The sequence below is a fragment of the Hipposideros armiger genome, unplaced genomic scaffold (assembly GCF_001890085.2).
Source record: "Hipposideros armiger isolate ML-2016 unplaced genomic scaffold, ASM189008v1 scaffold_58, whole genome shotgun sequence".
Taxonomy (NCBI): Eukaryota; Metazoa; Chordata; class Mammalia; order Chiroptera; family Hipposideridae; genus Hipposideros; species Hipposideros armiger.
The window spans coordinates 3,345,910-3,370,498 of NW_017731408.1; the positions used below are offsets into that span (position 1 = coordinate 3,345,910).

Below are 24,589 nucleotides of genomic sequence, written 5' to 3' on the forward strand. Positions count from 1 at the left end.
GTGTGTGTGTGTGTGTGTGTGCAGGGTGTGTGTAGAGTGTGTATAGTGTGTGTGTGTGTAGGGCATGTGTGTGTGTAGGGTGTGTGTGTGTGTGTGTGTGTGTGTGTGTGTGTGTAGGGTATGTGTGTGTGTAGGCTGTGTGTGTGTAGTGTGTGTGTGTGTGTGTGTGTGTGTAGGGAGTGTGTATGTGTGTGGGTGTGTGTATGTGTAGGGTATATGTGTGTGTGTGTGTGTGTGTGTAGGGGGGGGGGTGTATGCTCCAAGTGTGGGCTCTTGGGCCAGCCGCATCTCTTCTTCTGTCTCTGGCCTCTTTTGGTGTCGGGGGTCTGCCTCTTTTTCAGAAGCAGACCCCATTCCTCCTGACTCCTCCGAGGCATCCTTCTGCCAGGATTCCTGGTGTCTCTGGGCCTACCCCCCTCCCCTCCAGACTCTTTTTTCTGGTGTGCTAGTTACATTTAATGGCGAGTTGGCCATTTGCATTTCTTTGAACAGTTTGCTAAGTTTTTGCTTGGATGGACTCCACAGAGTTGCTCTGCGTCTCATCTCACAGGGGTGGGAGCGTTGCTTTCCGGCTTTTGTGGCACTGAGAATGATGGCCCAACCCTTTTGCAGTTGCCTCCTTCTCTTCCCTGAGGCAGCCTCTGGCCCTCCCTGACCCTCGCATTTTCCAGCATTCATCAGCACCAGCCTGATTTCCTCTCAGTCATTTTCTGGATTCCTAGTTATTGTGTAGAGCTGTCTACTCTTATTTGGTTTTCCTGGTTAGTTCCTCTGGCCTATGTGGAGATAAAATTTTTCTCTTCACCCCGTCATGTTTTCTTCATTTTAGAGAGGAGACTAAGAATTAAGAATTTTTCTTCTTTCTATACAGAGACCTTTAAATTTTTTTTGCCATATCAAGGTTATTGCAGCAACTTTTGAAGGGCTGTTCCTCCTGTGCAATAGAGATGGAAGAATGTTTTCATATTGAGCCGTGCAAATTTGTGGGCATGGTGGAGACGTTTCTTATCTGGTTACCCCTCAAAAACTGGCTTCCATAGATAACACAATATAGGCAGCGATCCAGATGTAATTTTTGGAAAGTAATATTAGACTTAATGGAGAATATTAACTTAAAAATATTGTAGGTGACATTTTATTATCTATATATACTGTCATTTTAATAATCAAACTTTTTTAGCTTTCCAAATACATTAACAATTTTTAATATTGTTTATTTGCATAGATGTGTGTACAAAAGATTCTGCGGTTAAAGACCTAGTTTATCAATATATTACAATAAGTTCCTTTTGAAATCTTTAAGCCAATCCAAATGAAATGTATAGTTTTGAATAAAATGGAAAGATTCTCTGGGTGCCTGGGCCTTAAGGGTTGGTGCTTTGCAACTTATTTACATGTCATTCCGGCCTGTTTATCTTTTATCTCCTCATTGCTCATTGACTAAGCAAAATGTTGCTTGCTATTAGTTTTCATATTCCGTAAATATCATCTCAAAGGCCAGTGGATGTACAGGAAAAAAAGAAGTAACTGCTAAGAGAAAACTTATTCCTATTACACAATTTACTGCTTTTCATAAGGCTTTTGCATTTTCCACTACTTGAAAATCTTCATTATGGAAGCACTTTGTGTATTTAAGTGTCATACATATTTGACTCCCAGTTAAACACAAGGATGTGGATTGACAGTAGCAAATGATACATTAGATATAACCATAGAATGTGCTTGCTTTATTTGTTTTTTTCAGTCTTTATATACAGTTTAGGGTCAGAGCTTGCTTCAGACATCTTTAAACTTGGATGTGGTAGCAGTCTTTTCTGCATTTAAGCTGAAGGCTTCTCTAAGGTACCGTGGTGTGTTCTTTTTGACAGAGCTGATGTCATGTGAGGAGCTACATTCAATTTTACACTTGGTGCTACAGGCGGGAAATATCATGAATGCAGTAAGTAAAATTCAAAAACAAAATAAAACATGTTGTGTTTCCAACTTGATTGGTCTGTCTAAAGGTATTTGTATATTTCTTTCGACTTGTCTTCAGGGAAGATATGCTGGTAATGCAGTAGGATTTAAACTGTCTTCGTTGCTCAAATTGGCAGACACAAAAGCAAACAAACCTGGGATGAACCTTCTGCACTTTGTTGCACAGGTATGAAAGTGATTTGTACAGAGAGAGCGCATGTATATGAAACCCCCTGGAGGCTGTGAAGTTTTTCCAAGGTATAAGGTGGCATCAGAGTTAGGAAAGGGCATGGCAGGTGCCAAGAAGTTTCTCTGTGCAGAAGCACTATTTGCAAATCCCTGAGTTGAGCTGCACCTAGGGTTATAGGACTCGGGGGGAGTGGTAGGATAGGGGGAGTGAGGCAGAGAAGTTGGTGAAGCCAGATTATAAAGGACTCAGATCCTAAAGCTGAGGAGTTTGGATTTCATGCTTTAGTGATGGAGAGCCAACAGAAGCCATAATGGCATGACCAGACGTTTTGGTTTTGGTTTTAGGAAAATAAGGTAATGTGGAGGATGGATTGGAATGGAGAGAGAAATAGAAATAGGGGTACCTCTTGGTGGCAGTTGGCTCTAATTGATGATAGTCAAGGACCAGAGCAATGACCACCGGGTTGGAGAGTAGAAGGTCTGGGTGTTGAAACATTTCTGATGTTGAATTGATGAGGTTTTTGATCAGTTCTGTGTAAAGAGTGAGGGAGTCAAAGGAATTAAAAAGATCATTTCCACTTTTTCCTTTGTGAACTGTGAGTGAGAGGCCCTTGCTGTGAGCACACGGTTTGGGGGTCTGAACCCTGCCCATCACTTACATTTTTGACTTGGTCTATGTGATGCCAAAGGAACTAGTTACAAAATGAAAAATAAGCCAAGGACAATTATCTCTTTGTTGTTAAATTATCTCCAGTAACGAATTGTACTGGTTTGTTTTTCCTTCGTTGGATATCCTTGTTGTTTTGACAGCAGTCACACAGACACAGCTTTAGCCTGGGGAGTAGGCTGTGTCACGTGCTTGTTGCAAGTGTGAGCATTAGAAGGGGATAGAAGGATGCGATTTTGACTTGTCCTTAATTAGCTGTACTTCCTCAGACAATTTACGTAAACCTAAAACCCTCAATCACTTCACTTACTGATGGGGGTAGTGATACCTCAAAACCAGATAACCAAGAGGGCTGATAGAGATAATTCCATAAAGAGCTTAGCTCAGTGTTTAGTAAACACTCCATAAATAATACACTCTATTAGTACTATATTCTTTAGAAGACAGAGGACATGTTGAGCTCCGGACTAATTTAAAAACTACTTTTCAGGACATTAAAACCAGAAAATGTGTCCCTCCACCTACCTGTCTTGCAGGTGGTTTCCTGGCAGTCCTGTTAGATCTGTGTATCCAGGTGCTCTGTGTAACTTGTCCCTGCCCATACGGGGAAGTTTCCAGAGCTGGTAATTGCTCCCTTCATACCTGCCTTCCTTGTACCTTGTGAAGAGGTGAAGAATCCAAAATCTCTGTGGCTTGTGCACCTTCTCATTAAACTCAGTTTGCAAACAGGTTTAACAACGGAAGGTATCTCGGTCATTTAAAGGCACACTCATAGGCATGGCTGGTATTTAAGCAGGGCATGTTGGATTCTCTGAGAAACAGTGGGCCCTGCTAAGCCACCCCCTCCTTCCATTGAGTGTTCATGCACATAAATTATATTTCATGTAGGATCAGTTGCTCTGGGAAGTTAAATGTGTCTTGAGAGTAGGGGCATTCTGGTAAATCTTAACTAAGAATATCAGAGTTCATATCTCAGTGAGTTGCTTTGAATGTATCAAGCATAAAAAACAGAAACAGTGATTTTAAGATTCCTTTAAGCCCTGAGAAAATGATTTCCTTTCAGTTTGATCTATGTAGTGAGAGAAAATTCTGTTTTTGTTCTAGGAAGCCCAAAAGAAAGATGACACTCTTCTAAACTTTTCTGAAAAATTGCATTATGTTCAGGAGGCTGCTAGGTAAGCAAGTGAATTGTGAGGATTCGGGGGGGAGGGGAGTTGTTGTTTTTTTAACTACCTTTTATGAAAACTGATGAATATTTTATAATTTTTGGATTCAAGTTTGAACTTTATACAGTTTTGCCTTATTGGACTTTCAGACCTTCCTTTCATTTGTTTACAGAGGTATGTGTGTGAACCTTTGGAATTTGGGGGTTTTGAAAAATTAATCCTTATTTTTAATCTAAAAAATCCTACTGCAGTCTATTCTAATGAATATCATCAGTGTAAAGAAAATACGGATTAAGAACTTCAAATCTCTCCACACCCAAAAGATAGAGCCCAAACGACATAGCCTATTACCTTGGGAGTTGGTTATATTATCAGTCAGACTTCCAGGGCCATACATCACTGTTTCCTTGTAGAATCTAACATGGAACATTTATTTTCTATTGCATTAGAAGAAGTTGGAACCATACCAAGAGCTGTGAAAGCATTTCATTTTAAATTAGTCACTCAGCTTTTCAGAGAAAGTATCTACCAAGCATAAAGCTCTGTTTACAACACTTTTAATTTGCTTTTGGTGCTAATGTAGATGGGTATTTTAATGTGGCTATAATCTGTGTATATGTGCTATCTTGAGTTCCGTATTTTAGAATTTACAATGCACAGCCATGCATCCAAGTGATAAATGTTCAAATAACTAGCTTTTTTTTTTTTTGCAGGGGGCGGGGACCGGTGGGGGGAAGGTTCTGATCTGTAGCATTTGCTGATTTCCGTGGTGTAAATACTGCTGCCATGGCTAATTTCAAGCCACCAGCGTGGCACTGCAAAACACAGAGTTGGGAAGAAATGTCTGTACCCATGGTCGCCTCTCATGAGCTGGCTCCAGCACATCAGTTCCTGGATCAGCCCAGCTCATGGGTTTATTTGCAGTAGACTTAATTGCATATATTTATTATCAGAGTGACAGTTTCCAGTTAGGACAGCCACAAACCACATGCATAAACACATGAACTATAGCTTTTCAAACCAAGCCCTGTTATTGGCCAGTGTCTCAACGTTATGGATTATGAACATCTAACCACAGATTACATGTCTTTCCCAAAGTGAGATCATCAGTCCAAAGGTGTGAACGGCACAGAGTTCATTTTTACAGATCACCAGATTATTCCCCGCAAAGAACAGCTCAACTTATAAGAAACGAACAACTTTCTTATAAGATACAAACTGTTTTGGTTTTGAATTACTAAAATAAATTTGTATGGGAATATATTTTCCTCTGACTAGTATAGAAATGTTACTAAGAGAGATATATAGAGAAGTAACCATTGCATTTGAACTGACATTTCTGGTCAGAGTTGGATTGGGAAGCTAGCTATTGTCTTAGGAAAAACTGATTCAGTTAAGGTTTATTTATTTAAAACGGAAGGTGAAGTACACTTGTGAAATACAAATAAATCATACATGGGTGCCAATGACCAATGAAGGTGGAAGACTTTATTGCATAAAGAAAAGTTAGAATTTACAATGAAAGCACACTAATTTATGAATTTGCTAATTGAATTCCACCTGGATTTTATGTTTCATCTGTTCACTTTACTGGGTGACAAAAACATTCATGCTCTACTGATCTTCATTTGACACATATACCGTGAGCCCTTGCAATCAATCCTATCTTTTTTTTGGTTTTTTTTTGCAGAATTGTTAGCTGCTTGTTAGTTGTCTCTAAAATACAGAATGCTTACTCTGGCTGTCTATGGCAGCGGCATGATGTCTGCTTAGTATCTCCATGTTACCCTTAATGTCAGGATTATCAACATACGCGGCCTTGTTTTCACGAGTTAGAGCTTTTGTATTTGTATTTATTGGCCAGAGGAAAGTGTAAGTCTCTGAGTCCTGCTGGCTTTTCATTTTTAATGCTTACTGCCTAAAGGTGTTGAGACAAGTCCCATGGCCTTGGTTATCTCGCCAGCAACAACAACGTCACAGCCTGTTCTCTTTGAACCACTGTCTTTAAGGGAGGAATCTCCTCTTAAACAAAACACAGGAAGAGACTCTTAAGTACAGGGGTAGGTCAATGTGATCGCAGTGGCTGTCTCCCCTTCTGCTTCTAGGGTTGACCAGCAGTTTATCTTGTTTGATGTACGCACACGATGCATGGCTTCCCTGTGCCAACTGCCCACTCTCTCCTTTCTCCTTCTAGATTATCTCTGGATAACACGGAGGCAGAACTGCACTCGCTCTTTGTCAGGACAAGATCTCTAAAGGAAAACATCCAGAGGGATGGTGAACTTTGTCAGCAGATGGAAGATTTCCTTCAGGTCTGTGGGTGATTCAAGTCTGTCCCTCTAATGTCATTTTCCAGCAGCGTCACATGGGTGTGTTTGGGGAAGCAGCAGGCTCCCGTTCATATTTCCCCCCTCTAGTCAGTACAAGGAACTCTGTATTTCAATGCCCATCCTTTGCTGGATTGGTTTTTGAGCACAGGATATTGAATATGGTCTAAACTTACAAGGTATTCGTTAGAGAGTAGACCTCTGTTTATCACTCCTCGATGGGCATGATTGCATCGCCCTGTAGTGAATCGGTATCAAGTTCATGGTGCTCACTACCTTTGGCACCTTGTGCCTGGCAACTCAAATTGCGGTTCTAAATCATGGTTTGGGAGTTCCTGTCTCCCCATCCAACTTGTAGGCAACAGAACGAAGTTACACAGAAATCATAAAGACACCTGAGAGCTTGGACTTTTGTTCCTCCACTTGTTTTTATTGAAGAAACAAGCTGCATTTTGGCGTAATGTATAATGAGAGCAGGAGAACCTGATAGCTGTGCCTATCGCCACCCGAAATACATCAGCCCACAGGGTGTGTCAGGAGCTGCTCCGAATAACATCAACAGAAAACAGCAGAGTGGACATGTTTGTGACAGCTCACTGTGACTCACTAATCACATAGTCTGCCATACTTCTTTTATCGTCCTTATTTTTTTAAAAAAAGGCCCCCTTTTCATGCTCTCAGCCTCCAGGGAAATGGTGTGCTACCTTCAGTGTCAGTGCTTGGAGATTAGTGAGGTGGGCTATGTGTGGCAGGGCTGCCCTCAGCCCTGGCGAGGAGCGCTGTGCTCCAAAGGCTGTACCAACCAAAGCCTCGATTCGCCTACTCGTCATTACTACATCCCATATCATGAGCTTCAGCCTCCATCCGCAAACATTTGATTTTCTTTGACTCTGCTGCGAGTTTATTTTTATTATTAAACACGTGTCGCGTGTTTCCTTTTTACTATAGCCAAGCTCTGCTTTCCCCCTTCAAGTGCACAGATTTATCTCTAAATGAAAGAACAAAGCAAACAATAGCACAGAGACACCTAACGGTAGGTAGGAAAACACTCAGCCGTGAGCACATTCCGACAAACGAAGCAAATCCAGAAAGCCAAGAAGAAGGCCCATTGCACTTTGAGATGAGAATTCTGGATGCTTCATTTCCCAGACTTTATATTAAATATTAGTGTCGTATGCTAAATAGCAGTATAGAAAGGTTTGTGATGGAAAGCAGCTCTGTCTCAGCTGCACCCCTAGACTGGTCTTAAAAGGCAACCGTGTTTCGATTCTAAACACTTCTTTATGGTAGTCATATTTGGTTTTTTTAGTTATTTTTTAATTAATTTCAGCTGTACAAAGCAATATAATAGTTAGACATTTACACCCCTCACAACATAACTCCCCTCCCCAAGCTACTACCCCTCTGACATCTTATATAACTGTTATGATACCACTGACTATCTTCCTTATGCTATATTCTACCTCCCATGACTATATATATATATATATATATATATATATATATATATTTACTTATAATTGTCGTACAATATCTGGTAGTCATTTTTATGTTTTGTGTTTGTTTGTTTGTTTGTTTTTGGAGGGCAGTGTCACTGACCCTCATATGTGGGATCCGAACCGGGGTCCTCTGGCGTCCCAAGCCAGCTCTTAACCATCGCGCCACTCGGCCGGCCCTCATTTTTATCTTTAAATAAAATGTTCCACCCAGCTATTTATTTTTCCTTTTAAAATTCAATTTCTTTAAATGGGGAAGATATAATTTTTAAGGTAGGTTAGGGTCAGGCCAGGAAGGGCTCTGAATGCTAGTCTGAAAACTTTGAACCTTGTGCTCTAAGCTATGGGAAACCACTGAAGATTATTGAGCAGAAAAATGGCTGGAACACAGTTTTACAGATCTGTTTCAGTGTTTTGACCCTTTAGGTGAGCAACACTGAGTACATTGGCTTAGAACTTTGGTCCGCAGCAGACACATTAGAGATGGAAAGTTGAATTTGCGACCACAACTGCTAATCTGTTGTCATTCACGCTTTGCCAATGTAGGTCTGGATCTTTCTGTTTGTGGCCCTAATCATGTGGGCAGGGTTCAAAGAGTAGCACAGCGGATTGTCAAATCGGTATTCAGAATATTTCACTTTCCCAGGTCCTAAGGGTGACTGAAGTGCATTTAAGTTATTCCTTCCCGGTATCCCCTCAGTCTGCACGGACTCTAATGATGAGATATACAAGGTGGAGTCAGCTCCTATGTAGATTCTTGTCAAGAGTCCCATCTTTTCAGCAGTTGAGTTGTTCTTGGCTGGAATCCATCTTTCCATCTGCAGAAGAATGGCAGGCAAAGGTTTACCCTTTCATTAATACCCTTTTCTCTGTAAAGAAAAATACAACATGAATGCACACACTGCCTTGGGCTACTGACTTAGATGGTTCCTTTCTCTGGTATTTGGGTTCCTAAATAGTTTTGGTTTCCTACTACCTGTTGAATGCGTTTGGTGTACAAAAAGGGCTTTTAAGGAGGAGAGTGTGTTGGCGTAGGTCGGCGGTGACGTGTCTCCTCGGAATTTCTATTTAGGTTCTGTAGCTCTCCAAGCATGTTGCAGCAGCGATTCAACTCCTGGAGGGTGGGCAGCCTGTAACTTCACCATGACCTAGGCCTGTCACCCCACTCAAGAATTTTCTCAAAACTTATGCCTCCTTAAAAACATGACACGCCTGATTGTATAAAGTAAGACACTCCATACATTCCTTCTCCATAAAAGCCTTGTTACCACATGAAAAAGAAAGCAACGGGAGGCTTCAGTGGGATCCCAGTTCTCATAGGGCTGTGGCTCCTTGGACCACGCTGCTTCCTCGCTGCAGCTCAAGATCAGCTGTCACTGAATGGCTGTCAGGGAAGTGTGTTTGTGCCTCTTGGCCCTTGTAGATCCCATCCCGAAAGGGCTGGAGCTCATTGGAAGAAAGTAAGCGTCTTTCAGACCCACTTGTTGAGGCAATACCTGGATCTATATGGGCATTAGAGACTTTGTCCTGGAAGAACTAGGAGAAAATGAAGAAGTAAAGAGGATGGATCTGTATAGGGCTGTAATTCCTAACCATGGGTACCCATCAGAATTTCCTGCAGGGGGGCGGGACATGTGTTAATAAGACATGAAAGCTAGATCCACCCCACAGCTACTAGATTGCATGGGCTTTCGACAAAGCATCCCAAGCTGATTAGATAGCTTTGTCTAGGCATGGGGGCTTCAGTCCTTTGGGGGTGACACTGATTCTGACATAGCTCATTTGGGATTAAGGTTAAACTCTCATGTTAACAGGACAACTCGTCAATAGAACAAGTGACTTCTGGGCCCCTAAAGTAAACTCTTAGCTAGTATAAGACTCAGTTTTAAGAGAAAGAAGGACAAATGCAGAATGCGTCTTCCTTAATAAAACCAACTGTACACATGTACCATTTTTTCAGTGCCATTAAAGGTGAACATTTTGCTAGTGGCGTTCTACAGGTTAAGGCTCTTCAATCTCGTTCATTGCTTTTAGACCTCACACAGGAGCTCACCTTGCTTCATTAAGGTTTTGTTTGGGTTAAATTATTTTCGTTTTGGCTCTGAACGCGCTGGACTTGCAGTAAACCTTCCCTTTTCCGACCCCTACAACTGAACCCAGGAGCATGTCTTCTTCCTGAGCGCCAGACGGGACGCGGAGCACCTTGTCAGCCGAGTGCTCACATCTGCATGTGCTTGTTTGTTTCCCCACAGTTTTCTGTGGAAAAGCTGACAGAACTGGAGCACTGGAAACAAGAGCTCCAAGAGGAGGCCCACACCCTTATAGATTTCTTCTGTGAAGACAAAGAAACCATGAAACTGGACGAATGCCTTCAGATATTTAGAGACTTTTGTATCAGATTCAACAAAGCAGTTAAGGTACGGTTGGTGGCATCTCTGTGTTCTCGGAGTTGTTTGGATTTTCATTTCTCTTCTTCCTGACCCAGCCCTCGGCCCATGGCAGAATGAGGGTTCAGCGTTTCTGGGGATTCAGGAAAGTCGGGCCCAGGCAGCCTTGCCAGGCTCTTGATTGGGATCAGTGGGAAGTGGCTCTGCCATTCCAGCCCCGAGTGCTTCCCTACCATCCGGATTCGAGCATTTGGCTGCCTCAACCAACACTCGCTCTAATGCCCTAAAAGCATCTTGTTAGTAAGGTTATTTATGATGGCAGTCACAATATTGCAAAGTCTCTTTGAAGGCCCCAAATGTCTTTCTCACCCCCCTTCCCTGGAGAGAGTATCCTCTTCCGGGAGAGTTTTGTCACAGTGGGCTGACTGGAAGGCCCTCTCTCGCTGTTTGGAGCACTGGAGCCATGGCCAGGGGCTTGGCACCATGGGAACCATGTTGTCCTCGGCCAGAGCAGGCTTTGAAACGCTCAGATATCGAGGGAGCATGCTGCTGTCTGAGCACACCTTGCCCTTCTACCAGCACTTCCAATAATCTCTGAGTTCATTGCTGAAGCCAGAAAAACTCTCTGGGTCGCTTGGTTTTGCAGATAAGCTCAACTAAGAACAAAACATCCCCTCCCTTCATTTTGGGTGGCGATGAGAAGCCTAACACTTGTGCGTCATCTCTTTCTCTGTATTGTAAAAGCAGATTTGTCCGTAGTTGAATTTCTTTGAGGGACTGATGGAGTTTGGTCCAGCCCTAAGTAAGGAGTCCGAGTTCCTTGAGCCCTTGACCCCTTCTTCCTCCGTCTAGCTCAGAGGAGGAGGCTCAGCCTGTGTCCACGTTTACCCTCCCTTGTCCAGGCAGGAGGCTCAGCCGGGGTGGGCGGCGGTGTGCGGTCGATGCCACATTGGCTCTTGCTAAGGCCCTCACTCCTAGTCAGGATTCTATGGGCCCGCGAGGCCGCCTGTGTGATGCCCTCGGCCCAGCTGCCCTCAAAGCCAGGAGCTGGCCCCACCCCTACCACAGGCAGCCAGCCAGAGCCAGGGCCTCACAGAAACTTGGACAGGAATGTCTACCTTTTGAGGATTTTCAAGTAAAAAGGGCTACCGATAACATATTTGGGTTGCGAAATCCACATATTTACATGACACGAATATATTGAAAGTACACGGCCAGGCAGTAAAGTGTGTTTGGAGTGTGCATTTGTTCTGGTTCCGTTTTGATGGGGGAGGGCTGGGTACTTGGAGGATGGTGGAAGGTAGAAGGATTTGTAAGGCAAATCCTCTTCTCTGATTGTGGGAAGGTCATGGGGCATAAGGGACAGAGCCACCCTGGCATAAGGGACAGAGCCACCCTGGCATTCTGGTGTCCCTTCTTTTTTTTTTTTCCTTTCTTTTTTTAACCAGGGAGCAGTCAGAGAACAGAGATTTGAAAGGCCTCTTAATACCTTGGGTGTACATTTATGCATCTAAATCTTTGTTAAGTAGAATGTGCTGCACAGGAGTGTGTGTGTGTGTGTGTGTGTGTGTGTGTGTGTGTGTGTGTGTGTGTCCATGCAACACAGAGGTACGATTTCAGGTTCCCTCTCTAATACCCATAGCCTTTTTCTCTCTGCCATTGCCTAAGTAGCATTCTCCTGAAAGTCCTTTCTGTATTGCCCTGCTGAGAACCAAGCTGGGTTGCCTCAGCGTTGTGGTCACAGCTGTGCATGTGTGCAATCACAGCTTAAGCTGAAGAGACAGTGCCTTGACTGGAAAGCTGCAAGTTGGGCCCATGGATCCCATAACAACCTTAGACTCTTGGGGCCAGGCCCAGTGTGCTTCTCTGGCCATCCCCACATAGCTTTGGAAGCACTGAGCCCTCCCCGCACACACACAGAGTCTCTCTCAGTGACACGCATGGCCCAGGTCTCTCCTCCACACATGTATGTCTCTCTAATTGGGGTCTTAGGGTAGGTGGCTCTGGAATGGCACGTGGGCACCACATGTCTCACGCATCTTTGGGCTTCTCTCTCCCCCCTCCATCAGGACAATCATGACCGGGAGGCGCAGGAGCTGAGGCGGCTGCAGAAGCTAAAGGAGATGGAGCAGAAGCGTCGCTCCTGGGCAGCTGGGGAGCTTGTGGGATTTGGCCGGAGCAGCAGTGAGAACGATGTGGAGTTGCTGACCAAGAAGGGTGCGGAGGACCTGCCCCCTTTCCTGCGCCGCAGGCCTATCAGCCCCTCCTACCGACCCGCCAACGCCCGCCGCTCTCGCCTCTCCTTGGGCGCTGCCACTGACCGAGAGCTGCTGACTTTCCTGGAGAGCTCCACCGGCAGCCCGGAGGAGCACAAGTTCAACAGCTTGCCCCGGAGCAGCCCCAGGCAGGCTCGGGCCGCAGTGGCCTGGATAGAGCCTGGAGAGACAAGTGACCAGGACTCCAACCGCACACACAGACCTCAGGCCTCGGAGGGCCAGGAGGGAACCCCCGACACATCCTCAGCTTGGCGCGGCCAGCTCCAAGTCCCCCAGCCTGAGGAACCTGCACCGGTTTTGCTCCGAGCTCGGCGCAGTGGACTCAGCATGCTCCAGAAGAGGAACAGCGAGCCTGTGAGCCTGGGGCCCACCTGGTCGCCTCCACTCTCACCATTGACTCTGGGGATTGAGGAGCACGAGCTGGTCACTGGGCTGGCCCAGTTTGACCTCCAGGGTCCCAAGGGCCCACAGGAGACACCCCGGCTGATCCTGAATGACTTCATCCCAGTAGAGCTGGCATTTCCAGGAGATGGGAGCCTGCAGCCCCCTGGCGCTGACCCTGACGATGGCAGCCTGGCGCCTGTGGTTAGAGGTGCCCAGGGGAGTCTCAGCCCAGCCCCGGAGGGTGACGGGGCTGCCCCTGATGAGCCCAGCAGCGAACCTGAGAACAAAGATCCTGAGCCTCTGCTCTACGTCTCAGACACCACTGACTGCTCGCTGACCTTGGACTGCTCAGAGGGAAGTGACTCCAGGCCTGGCGGTGGGGAGCCTGGGGAGAGCGGTGACGGGGATGGCTCTGTGTCCTCTGGGGCAGGGGAGACCGGTGGCAGCCAAGTGTCCTCTAACCCTGTATCCAGCCCCGCTGCAGAGGTCTCTGCTCCCGCCTCTGAGAACAGTGAGCCCGGCTGCACGGGTGGCCTTTCCGAGGATAGACCCGCCAAAGAGAAGGATGTGATAGCACCAAAGAGAAACTCCCTCAAAGAGGCATCCCAGGTGGCCTCCAACACGGGGACCGTCCCACGGAGCCAGGGGGCGGTGCCCAAGCCGGTGCGGACCTTGACGTCCTCCGAGAGTGAGAGCATGCGCAAAGTGGTGCCCATCTCCAGGGCCAGCAGGGGCTCCACCGGCTCTAAGCAGTCCCCTCGGGAACCCCCCAGCAGCACAGATGCACCGTGGTCACGCCCGCGCCAGGGCTCTGTGAAGGGCACCTCGGACACATCACCCAAGAGGTCCTCAAAGGGGGCAGGGGCGGTAGCTGCGGTGACAGAGGAGCAGAGGCCGCGAGGAAGGGCCGGCTCCAGCAGCACACGGCCAGGGAAGGAGCCCCCACTGCAGCACAAGGGCTCCGTCAAGAAGCCCAGCGCCAAGCCCCTCCGGAACGTCCCCAGACAGAAACCGGAGGAAAATAAGATCTGCCGCTCCAACTCCCAGGGCCCCCAAAGCCCCGAAGAAGAGCCTAAGCCCCCGCCGACCCCCAGTGCCCCCCGTGCCCCACCCCAAGTCCCGAGCTTTGCCCGAAACACAGTGGCCTCTTCATCTCGGTGCATGAAAACAGATTCCTCTCCTGTGGCCAAACCTCCCGGCCTCATTCGGACAGTCTCCCATCGGCAACTGAGGGTGAAGAGTGGCCCTGAGGATGCTGTCCCCAAGGAGGGCACCCTAAGGCGGGCTGTCAGCGCCCGGGCCCCAAAAAAGTGTCCAGAGTCTGCTGAGGGTCCCATTGCCAACACAGAGTCCTCTCTGAAGGGCAGAGGGACTGGGGAAAGGGCCTCCCTCAGACTGAAAGAGTCCAGTCGGACCACGCTGGGGAAAATCCTTAATCCCTTACGGAAGTGATGGTGCCTGTCCACTTTCACCTCCTGGGGTTGTGATGAGGACTGACCTGTGAAAGGCCAACACCAAAAGTCTTTGTTCCACATCAAGCTCATGTCATTGAAGGTACAATCGGGGAGGCCTGCGGACTGCCTTCCTGCTGTGCTGACTCCCATCAAGTCCCCATTTGCCCCTGTGATGGGCCGGCACCCCTCCACACACACACACACACACACACACATAAACACACACCCCGGAGGTGTGTGCGAGCAAACCCTCGCCTCCAAAACAAAGACCCTGTGAAAGACCCGGGCATGGAAGATGACATTCTTATGTAATGAGTAAAAAAGGAATTTTGGCTGGATTTTATACATCAAAGCCTTATTTTTTTAATATAAAAATTAAATGTTGTTTTAGTTGGTTCCTTTTGCAGAGTGGATGCCTCTGAAAAAAAGACAGAAGAAAAACCCCTTCGTTTGAACATGTGGAGGAGATTTTTTTTTTTCCTGCGTTCCCTGGCCTCAAGGCTCCACCTGCCCGCACACCGTCCATTGCTGGCCACTGGACTTCTCCTCAAGCCCTTGGTGTTCCAGGGCTGGCACTGTGTCCTTGAAGACTTGCTGCCTTGCTCACCTCTCCTTGTGTGACTTTGGGTGAGGGTTTGCGTGTAAACAGGAGGGAAAGTGAAACCGATGGACAGAAATCGGTGCTCCTGTGCGTGTAGGGCGGGCACCATGGACAGAGAGACGAGCCCCTGGGGAGGGGGGCCCACATGGCTATAGAGTAAGCCTCCCTGCAAACAGGTGCCAGCCCCTGCAAGAATGCTGGATCTTCCAGAATTGAGAAGTGCCACGTTCTGATGGCAAGGCACCTGGGGCTGTTCCACTGAGCACACCTTTCCCCGCTGTGTTTCCCCATTTGTGTATCTGTTGTAAAACTGAGTGAAGGCTGCTATGACTTGTGTTCGCTCTGGTTACAGGGAAGAATAAACCCTTCTGTTCCCCCGTCTTTCTTCCTCTCTTCTCCCTTTGCCTGCTTCCAGCCCCTCCTTTTCTAACGTGACCTGGAGCCTGTAGTATATCTCTTATCTCTATCAACAGCGATACTTCTCTGAGTGTTGACGTCTGTTCTTTGGTACAGTGGTTTTGAAATCCTGAGAAATCCTGACAAAAACTAAATCAAGTTTTTAAACACCGACCAAAACAATGAAATTCCTTTTAGGAGACTTTATAGCATGAGGAAAAATTTGAAGAAGAAGGAAAAAAAAAAAGGCTTCACTCAAAAGAAAGGGGGAAACATGGATTGTTTCTACCTCGTGCTCACTTTACTACTTCCCTCTGAGATGAATTGGGAAATGGGGGAATTCTTGAAGCTTTTTTGTTTGTTTTTTAAAAACTGCCATTTTTTTTCACTTTTGGTCACTTACTAGTGACACCTCATTTCTGATCCAGCAGCAGTAGATGGAGTTGGCAAATATGTACTACACGCTCCCTCCTGTAGAGTGTTTCCTTCCGTCCAAATTAATTGGAAATTCAGCTTTCATAAGTCAGCTATTTTAAAAGGGTAAACTTGATGGTTGAAGAAGTAAGGCACCTGACCACAAAACCTCTTGTAAAAATAGCCCCGCGTAGGTATTACCAGGTTAATAGGAATTCTGAACCTTTTTTCACCGTCTCAAAAAGCCTAAGAACTCATATTTAACCATGCAGACAACGACGTTCAAAACATAGGACCTATGGATGGGTGAGAAATGGATGAAAGAGGTCAAAAGTTTGTGCATTTGTAGATAGTGGCAGGGTCGGGACCCCTAGGTAGGACCCTAAGAACCAGGGTCGGAGTCCCTGCTGATGCCATGTAACTAGCAAGTCACTCCCTGTCCCTAAGCCTCTATTTCCCAGTTTACAGAAGTAGAGGCATGACCTCAACAATGGTCTCCAAGGGTCCTTCTAGCTCCAAGAGTCTGAGTCATCACAAACCACCGAGGACACATCTCTGTCCTGGGATCAGTGCCTCAGAACCACCCCTCAGCATCTCCACAGAAGAGGCCTCCCTGCTCAGAAGAAAGCACCTCCAGGATGAGTCGTTCCTTTGAAACCTAATAAGCTGAGTTTCCTCAGAAGTGGTATTTTATTTAGCCCTCTGGACAACTTCTGTGTTCCCATCTGTATTCGCAGGTGATCATTCTATTACCTTTTATCGGTAGTAAGCTTGGAAAAAATAATTTAAGTATATAATGGAGAAATGTAAATAAGTTTCTATATAAAATTGTGTAAGATGAACAATGTATTTAAAGGTCCATTTATATGTTATTTTACGTAACATGTAGTTTAATAAAGTTCCTGTTATGGGATTTCGTTGTATCCTCAGCTTATTCTGGTGTGTGTGTGTGTGTGTGTGTGTGTGTGTGTTTTCCTGGTGGGAGAAGAAGGCTGGATGCAGGCAGAATGGAAAGGTTGGGATACAGGAGTCTTGTTCTCACAAGGCTCAAGAGCCAAAACTAGGCCGTTGGTGTGTGTCTTCTTGGTAGCACAGAACCTGCATTTAGCTGGGGGCCTGGTGAGCGGGCCTCACGCCAGACCTGTGGGAATGCAGGCATGCATCTGACACACAGGCCATCGGTGGAATGTTCAGCACTTCACACACGCTCACATTATTCCACATTTGGGGCCAAGCTTTGTGCAATCTCGGTGGGGCCAGCAAGTCTGGATCTGCTGCTGTGTGTCCTCATGTGTTTTGGCTCAGGACACTATTGGGAAATCACAGCTCACCTTTGAGCCGCCTCAGGAATGATCAGGGAGGGAGGTGGAGTCTTATTTCAAATGCAGAGTTGGTGCTTATTTGACAGGAAAGGGGGGTTTATGTGAGACATGCACCTCATACCTTGGGGTTTCATATCACGTTTTAGTCCTGGTCACTGTCCCGCTTTACCTGTACGTGGATTAGAAGAATATCCTTGGGTCAGGCACCAGCGGGCGAGAGGATAGATGACAGCCTCATGAGTTGCTGCTTGCACTTGACATTTAGAGCCCGGTTTTGCCTGTTTGGGACACAGGGCTCCTCTCTATACCTTCAGCTCTGCTGTATCAGAGGTTACTGACTTAAACCCAACAAAAAGCCTCTTATTTTCACAGTGGGTGTCAAGTATTATTCCTTCTACCCTTTCATATATGGCTTTCACAAGGACCCTGTGTTCCACTCTTCCTCCTAAAGATACACGCTGAGATTAAGGGGTCACAGTTTCCGAATTGTTCATTCCAGATTCTGCATATTTATGTTTTATGGTGAGAGGCTCCGGAATAGTTTGGTAGAACTCTTAATTCAACTTTGTGCAAATCAACTTCTGTCTCTAAGGATGCAAAATCCCTTCATCTCGTCCCATCTAGCAATGATGACATTTTGCGCTTTCACAGAATTTTCTACTGAAACTTAAACTTTATTCTCAACTTTTAATTATATTCTTTATGCTCCTGCCATTTTTTTTTGGTATGTGTTCCCACATATAAGCATCAAATTTGAGTAAGAGACATTGCATTTGGTCACTAAGTACTTTTTATAATTATTTTTGTAATTATTTGGGCCCTGAGCACAAACAAAATGGAGGACAGCGGGTCTGCTAAGTCACCCTACTCAGCATGGATCGGTTGTCAGCATATAGCTGGACTGAAACTACCGCAAGGTTGAAAACATAACCCAGAGTGACCTCTCCCTGAGGGGTTTTCATCTGCAAACATCTTCAGTAAAATGCCCTAGGGCTCACTGAATCACCTCAGTGAAGACAAAAGTAACATTCTTGTTGAAGATAATGGCTTTTCTGCCTTCCAGGCCAGAGCTCTGCAATGAGGCTCTTGGCTTCCTGGTTGGTAAGTAGGACAATTGGACTTCCCTGCAAGAAAGGTCTTGGCCCCAAACAGTCCTCACAGTCTACTCATTCATGGGCCCTTGCCCAAGAGCCCACCAGGAGCTTGGCACAACCTGACGAGCAGCCTGTGGAATGAAGATGGCTGAGCCTTTCAGTGAGGATGCTGCTTGAAGGCCCCATGGGCGCGTTTGGGCCCAGGCTTTGGAACCAGGGCCTGGGCTTCCCCCTGCCTCCTCAGAGACTCAAGGGCTGAGTCATACAAGCAGTCCCTGACTCACAGGCAGGTAGATGATGGTCCCCAAGTTTGCTCGCAAAGGGCTCTGAGGAGCTCAGAATGCACTTTCCCAGAGCAATTATGTCATGCTTTATAGGTAGGTGTCCAGGACAGCCCACGGGAAACCTATTTAATCCATCCATGGGTGGACTGTGGCACCAGCATTTCCACAGAAGAGAACCTCGCTTGTAGCAGTGTTTCTAGAGGAAAATACCAGGGTGTCAGGAACATTCCTGCCCTACTTCAGGACACAAAGTAAAGCCTACGGCACTGCAGCCTGAGGGCCCTAGCAATGTTCACTGTAAAACTGCCAGATAAGAAAAGGCCTCTCCACTCCTGAGGTCAGACTCAGGGACTCCCATCTCGGAGGCCAGCTCCAGTGAATGTAGGCCCTTTCTTTATCAGAGACTACCATACCTATTGTCTGTTCTTCCTAATAGAGTGTATACTGGTCCAACAGAAGGGTGTACGGCCTCTGCTTTCAGCTTTCCAGGAGGAAGGCTGGATCAGCCACACTCCCGCAGCCTCCTGATCACCAGTGAGAAGATGACAGGGTGAGGCAAAGCCGCCTGTGTAGCCAGGGCACTGGCCTCATGAACCAAGAGCAGCTGGGAGCTAGGCAAGTTGGTCACTTCAGTGAGACCTGGACATTCACTGCAGGTGGTGAGCTCTCCAAGGTGCCCTCCGACCTCTGACAGTATCCAGCACATAGTGGCCCCCACTTTCCCATAGTGGGGCGTGCGCCTGTGTGTAGCAGTCACCCAGGGCTGGTGGGTGATTCTTGGCCCCACCCCAGACCTATATCAAGTCAGAATCTTTCTGGTGGGGCCTCAAAATTTGCATTTTAAACAATTTCCCAGGGGTTCATATTTCACCCTGCTGTTGAGAAACTGGGCTGGAGAGAGGCCAGAGGCTGGGGCTCTGTTGTGTGGCTCATGAGCTGTTCTCAGGGCTGGGCCCCTCTCCGAGCTTCTGTCGGGCAATACAGGTTTCTTTCCTCCTGCGCCAGCGATGCAGAGACCAGTAGGAGGAGGAGCTGCCTAACTGAAGCCTGAGAAAGTGGTCTGACTTGGATCTTAAAGCAGAAGCATCTCCAATCATACGCGCTTGGCCACTCCTCTGCGTCTGGAGCTCTCTCGGGAATGCAGCATCAGAGCTTCCAGAACAGTGGCACCAGGGGAACATAGGAAGTGACACTTCGTGAGTCTTTGCAATGGTGGCCCTTTAGGAAGATTGCAGTGCAGCATCTATGAAGCAATTTGCTAATAAGTGCTGAACAATGTCACACCCATCTCAGTGCCCACGGTGAGAGTCTGTCAGCATAGCTAATCTTTGGAGCCCTGTTCCCTGGGCCTCTCGGGTTTTGGAGTTTTCCACAGCATTCACGAGCATGACTTCAACTCCATTTTTGGGAGCCTTGCCGAGTGACTGTGTACTGGGGCCAGGCAGGCCAGCATCTGTGCTGACCTCACTAGTTAGGAAGGGGTGGGGTGCAGCTCTCCAGGGTGCTGACTCAGTGCAGGATGGGAGCAATGTGCACGCTCAGAATGCGGGCAGAGGAAGGGACGCTGGAAGACACCCCCCCCCTCACACACACCCCCATTCCCAGCCCCGTTTTGAAGTGTGGAGATACTCCCTGAAAGGAAAACTGAGCCCTGGTGCTTTCCAAAGCTGTCGGCATAGATGAATTTACCTTTCACCACTTCGTGCTGTAAAGTTGCTGGGAGAATCTGGACAAGTCTTGCTACTTTCAGGGACAACCATTTTGCCAGTCTGGGAAGGCGCAGTCGCGGGGTTTGAGCTACATTTGGATTCGAATGATGGTTCAGCTTTGGAGGTTGCCCTAGCAGAGAGAACAGTGCCTCCATTCAGCTGTGGCTGAACAGAGACGTCAGCCTTCTTGGTCAGCTGTATTGCCTTCTCTCCCAGGGCACCAGTGGTTCCCACCAGCTGACTCATCTCCAGGGAAAAGACAGAAGAAGTGGGCTGCCTGCAGGGCAGGCTTCTTGCCATTGATGAAAGACAGACAGCAGAACGGACTCCCCACCCCCACAGGGCCTCCTACTCCCAAGTTCAGGTTTGACTCCAGTGCAATAGAAATAGTCACTAGAGAAGCACCTGGACAAGGTACTTCATGCTCTCAGCCTTTTCCCGATCCCCTGCTTTTCTCAGCCAGCTCCTAACAAGTTGAAGGTTGGCTCGTGCCTTTCTCCCAAGAAGTTCACTGCTTTGCAAATAGTTACTCAGCACACACCCACCGTCCCAGTGACCCAGCACTTGTCGTTCCCACTTTTCAGTGGAGGAATTCATTCCATGAGATGTGAAAGGGAAATATGCGAGCCAGTGGCTTCCCGTGGCTACCCAGAGCACCATTTTGGCCACATTCATGGAGCGATAGCACCCAGCATGAGGTCCTGCTGGTTAGTCCCCATCTGGACACTGTCCTTAGCCCTGGTCCCAGCCCTTGAAGGAGGAACCTTGAGGAGCTGGAGCATGGCAGAGAACAACTGGGACAGATGAGGTCTGGCACCATGCATAAGGATGAGCAGCTTGAGGATAAGGCGGCTGAGGCGGTTTAAACTGAGAAAGGACAATAAGAGCCGGGTGGTGGGATTAATCTTATTCTGTGTTGTTTCAAAGCAAAATGGAGATAAATCACCAGGGACAGGAGAAATGCACGCCAAAGCTGCTTGTCTACCTCCCTAGGTTGGAGGCCTCCGAGTCCCTTCCACCTGGAAGACTCTGAACCTGTGAAATGACTGCCCAGACTCTGGCTGAGTTGATCCAGGCCACTTTCCCTGGTAGGGGTCACCTCCTGGGAGGCCCAGCTGCACCATGAAAAGCCATGAGAAGAAGCTTCATGCGAGTCAGCCTCACCTTTGTGGGTAAGGCCCACTGTTGCTTTGGACAGCATCTGTTTATTCCTCTTGGATTTGTCCATATGGCAGGGCACTGGAGCACCAGGACAGTCACCTAATGACAGACTTTCAGTGGGAGTTAAAGAAAAGTTTGTGATTCTGGCAAGCTCTGGGTCTGGCGAGGACTCTAAGACGGAACCCAGGACTGAATTTGCAATGGCTCCTTGGAAGCCCACCCATCCTCCAAGTCCAGACTGAGTACTTCTTTCCCTCCATCCACTCTGCTCTGACCTTTGCTTTGGCCATTGAACTTTTCCTCCCCTGAACTCTCAGAGCACTTGGGGTTATAAATGCCGATCCCCACCTGCCTTGTAGAACAGTGGGCCATGTTTGTTTGACTCCTGAACGAGGCTGTGGCCTCCTCGGGACGCATGTGTGGGGTGGGGTGGGGGTGTTCCTTCATCCGTGGCGCCTTCCAGGGCCCAGCAAGGGCTGCCACTCAGTCGGAGCTGAGCACATGTGGGCTGATGGAATTGAATGGGTGAGGGGAAAATTCAGAGACCTGTGTCTTAGGGGAACATGGGATTGAGGACCACAGCCCATGGCGCCCCCCCCTCACTGACAGGTGTCTGTCTATCTGCTTGGCCTAGGCAGGTAAAGGTGGTAGCACCCAGGTCTCCCAGCTGAAGGCACGGGCCTATACTTCACATTGAGAGAAATGGGAACCTCATGGCCACTCCCCAAGCTCTCCGGCCCAGGAAGAGGCAGCTTCTTCTGGGGTAGCCAAAGCCCATTGCCGGGCTGCACTCATCTACCCTGGGTACCCTAAGCCACACAGGCGGGCACCGAGAGCAGGGGGAAGCAGCCACTAGGCATTTCAAACACAACTCCTGCATTCCTGATTTGCAAAAGGCCCCGACACATTTCAGGGGATGTTGGGGAGATGGACGGGCTGAGGGCCAGCACGCCACTGGCAGCTAGGCTACTGCCTGCTCTGCCATGTATTAGCTGTGTTACCTTGGGCAAAATGCTTAACATCTCTGCTTGGGAACCATAGCCCTGTGTCAGTTTTGAGAGTCAAATGACTAAATACGTTAAGACAGTGTGTTTGCCATTATTGCTATTCTAGGTCTGAGCCCAAGAAGAGCCAGTTTCTCCGGGAGCCGAGTGATAGGGGCTGGCTTGCTAAGAAGGCTTTCGAGACCAATGGGCGCCAGGCTAAGAGGTCAGCAGGCACCACAGCAGCCTGCTGACTCAGTGCCGTGGGTCCTCACCCGTCCCTGTCCCTGTCTGGCAGGGTGATCTTGGGCAGGTCCCTGAACCCAGCTTTGCCTCTATTTCTGCTGCTTCCCCCAGCAGAGTAAGCAAGGCAGGGCTCCATGACACCTGAAAGCATATAAATAGCTAGGTTGTGCCTAATTTATTGGCTCCATAAAATGCATTTGTTTCTAAGGCCCATGCTGTCAACCTCGAGGCCAAAGTCTTCAGGGATTCCCTCCCACCTGGACTCCTGACTTCCCTCCTCTGGGAAAATGTTTGCCCAACATTTATGTGATGGGAAGGCTCTCTCTACACAGCAGCAGGCTCCGTGTTGGTTCAGGGAAAGGCCGAGGGAACACACTGTGCTCGGAGTTTTCCTCAAGGTCAACACCGCCCCGCAGCAGCACAAGGAGCCGGAAGGAGGCTCTGTCTCCACAGCCCAACGCACTCCTTCCTGACTCCCCTGTGTGACCCCTGGGGGGTAGCAGGGGGGTGTCTTCTGCCCACCTAAAACCTGCCATCCTGGCTACAAGGACAGAAAAAGGAGGCCACCAAATGTTGAGGACAGAGCAGAGGTCACGTCATCCTGCCCTGGGTGACCCTGGGCCAGTTATACATCCTTTCTAAATATGTTTCCTCATTCCTCCAGGTGGGGCCCCATGACCTCCAAGTATCCATCAGGGCTGCCGTCCTTTGGTTCTAATGGTTCTTGGCAAGAATGTTAGGGATGTTGGGGCCCCCTGCTTCTGCTCCATTCGTTCACATCTTATGCCAGTGGCCTCACCCATCTCCTCAGAAGGGGCTGAAAAGCATGCCCATCACTGGTCTTTGTGGTCATCCCGCAGGGCCTTTCTGAGGACTTGTGAAGATTGACAGGTGAGGACATGGGCTTCACAGCCAGACAGAACTGGGTGACATCCCAACTCTGCTAACTGGGTTACCTTGGGGGAGTCACTTTCCATCTGAGTCTCAGTTTCTCGTCTGTAAAATGGGAGAAATTATGCCTACCTTTTGGGATTTTTATTAAAATGAGAGACATATCCTGGTGCATAGAAGGTGCTCGATAAATGGTAATTGGGGTTATTAGGGAAGTCTGTTCTCTATTTCCTGTATGCTTAATGACAATTGGCTGCAGCTCTGTTTTCTCATAGGTGCACGTGTGAGAAACATGGTGGGTAGTCAAACAGGCTTATACCTGTCTTTCATCACAATATGATAAGCCACAAGATAAAATCTATGGCTTATCAGCTGGCTCCAAAGGAATTTCTAAAGGAGAAATTCTAAAGTAATATGAGCATACTAGATCATTCTCACTGTGGCTACGTTTAGCTGTGCCCCACAATCTTTAAGGCTCTGAGGTTTGTCACCATTGAGGCCTCTTGCAGGAAAGTACCAGGAGCTTGTCCCAGGCACCTGCATCACATCTCAAACCTGTACCCTCCCAACAGGGCCCAGGTGACTCAGCAGAGAGCTGCAGCCTGTTGCAGGAGGCCCTTGATGTCACATGGTGCTGGGCAAGCTGGGGCTAGCTTGGGGCCTTGGCCAAGAAGCTGGGTCTCTGCTGACTCATTGTGCGAGCCCAAGACTTCAAACGTCCTTTAGTTCTCCTTGTCTTTTGATATCTACGAACACTATTGCTGATGGGGTTAAAGAGGGGGACACATAATTTATCTATGCTGTGAGAAGTCAGCATAGCAGCGGCGACTCTTTGGAGGGCAGTCAGTGACCTGAAAGGGACACGCAGGGCTTCTGCGGTCTGGGTATGTTCTGTAATTTGTTTAGGGCGTTGATTAGGTGGGTATGTGGAATCCTTATGATATATGCAGTTTCCCCTGTGTATTATTGTGGTTGAATGATAAAAGCTGGGCCATGTAGGATTGGAGTGCATTCATGATATAAGCCCATTTCAAAGGCTGCTCCTACGAGAGGCTCTCTCACACTTATTGTTCATCTCTGTCTCAGTTTCTGTCGTAAACTTCCACCAACCGCCCACATTAATACCCTGTTCAATTCTTTTGTCAGCAGGTTTATGGGTCTGTGGGTTCCAGCAAAACTGTTGACA

The 24,589-nt window shown here is 47.8% G+C and overlaps 1 protein-coding gene across 4 annotated transcripts in view; it reads left to right on the plus strand.

The window, feature by feature from the left end:
• Window positions 1–14,497, plus strand: part of FHDC1 (FH2 domain containing 1) — a 39,845-nt gene extending 25,348 nt beyond the window's left edge. For all 4 annotated transcript variants that reach the window (XM_019641252.1, XM_019641255.1, XM_019641251.1 and 1 more), the window contains exons 7-12: window positions 1,869–1,939; window positions 2,036–2,143; window positions 3,917–3,987; window positions 6,173–6,290; window positions 10,054–10,218; window positions 12,258–14,497. In XM_019641252.1, the coding sequence (XP_019496797.1) occupies window positions 1,869–1,939; window positions 2,036–2,143; window positions 3,917–3,987; window positions 6,173–6,290; window positions 10,054–10,218; window positions 12,258–14,300 (2,576 nt within the window). In that variant the 3' untranslated portion in view covers window positions 14,301–14,497. The remainder of the gene's footprint in view (window positions 1–1,868; window positions 1,940–2,035; window positions 2,144–3,916; window positions 3,988–6,172; window positions 6,291–10,053; window positions 10,219–12,257) is intronic.
• The last annotated feature ends 10,092 nt before the right edge of the window (window positions 14,498–24,589 follow it).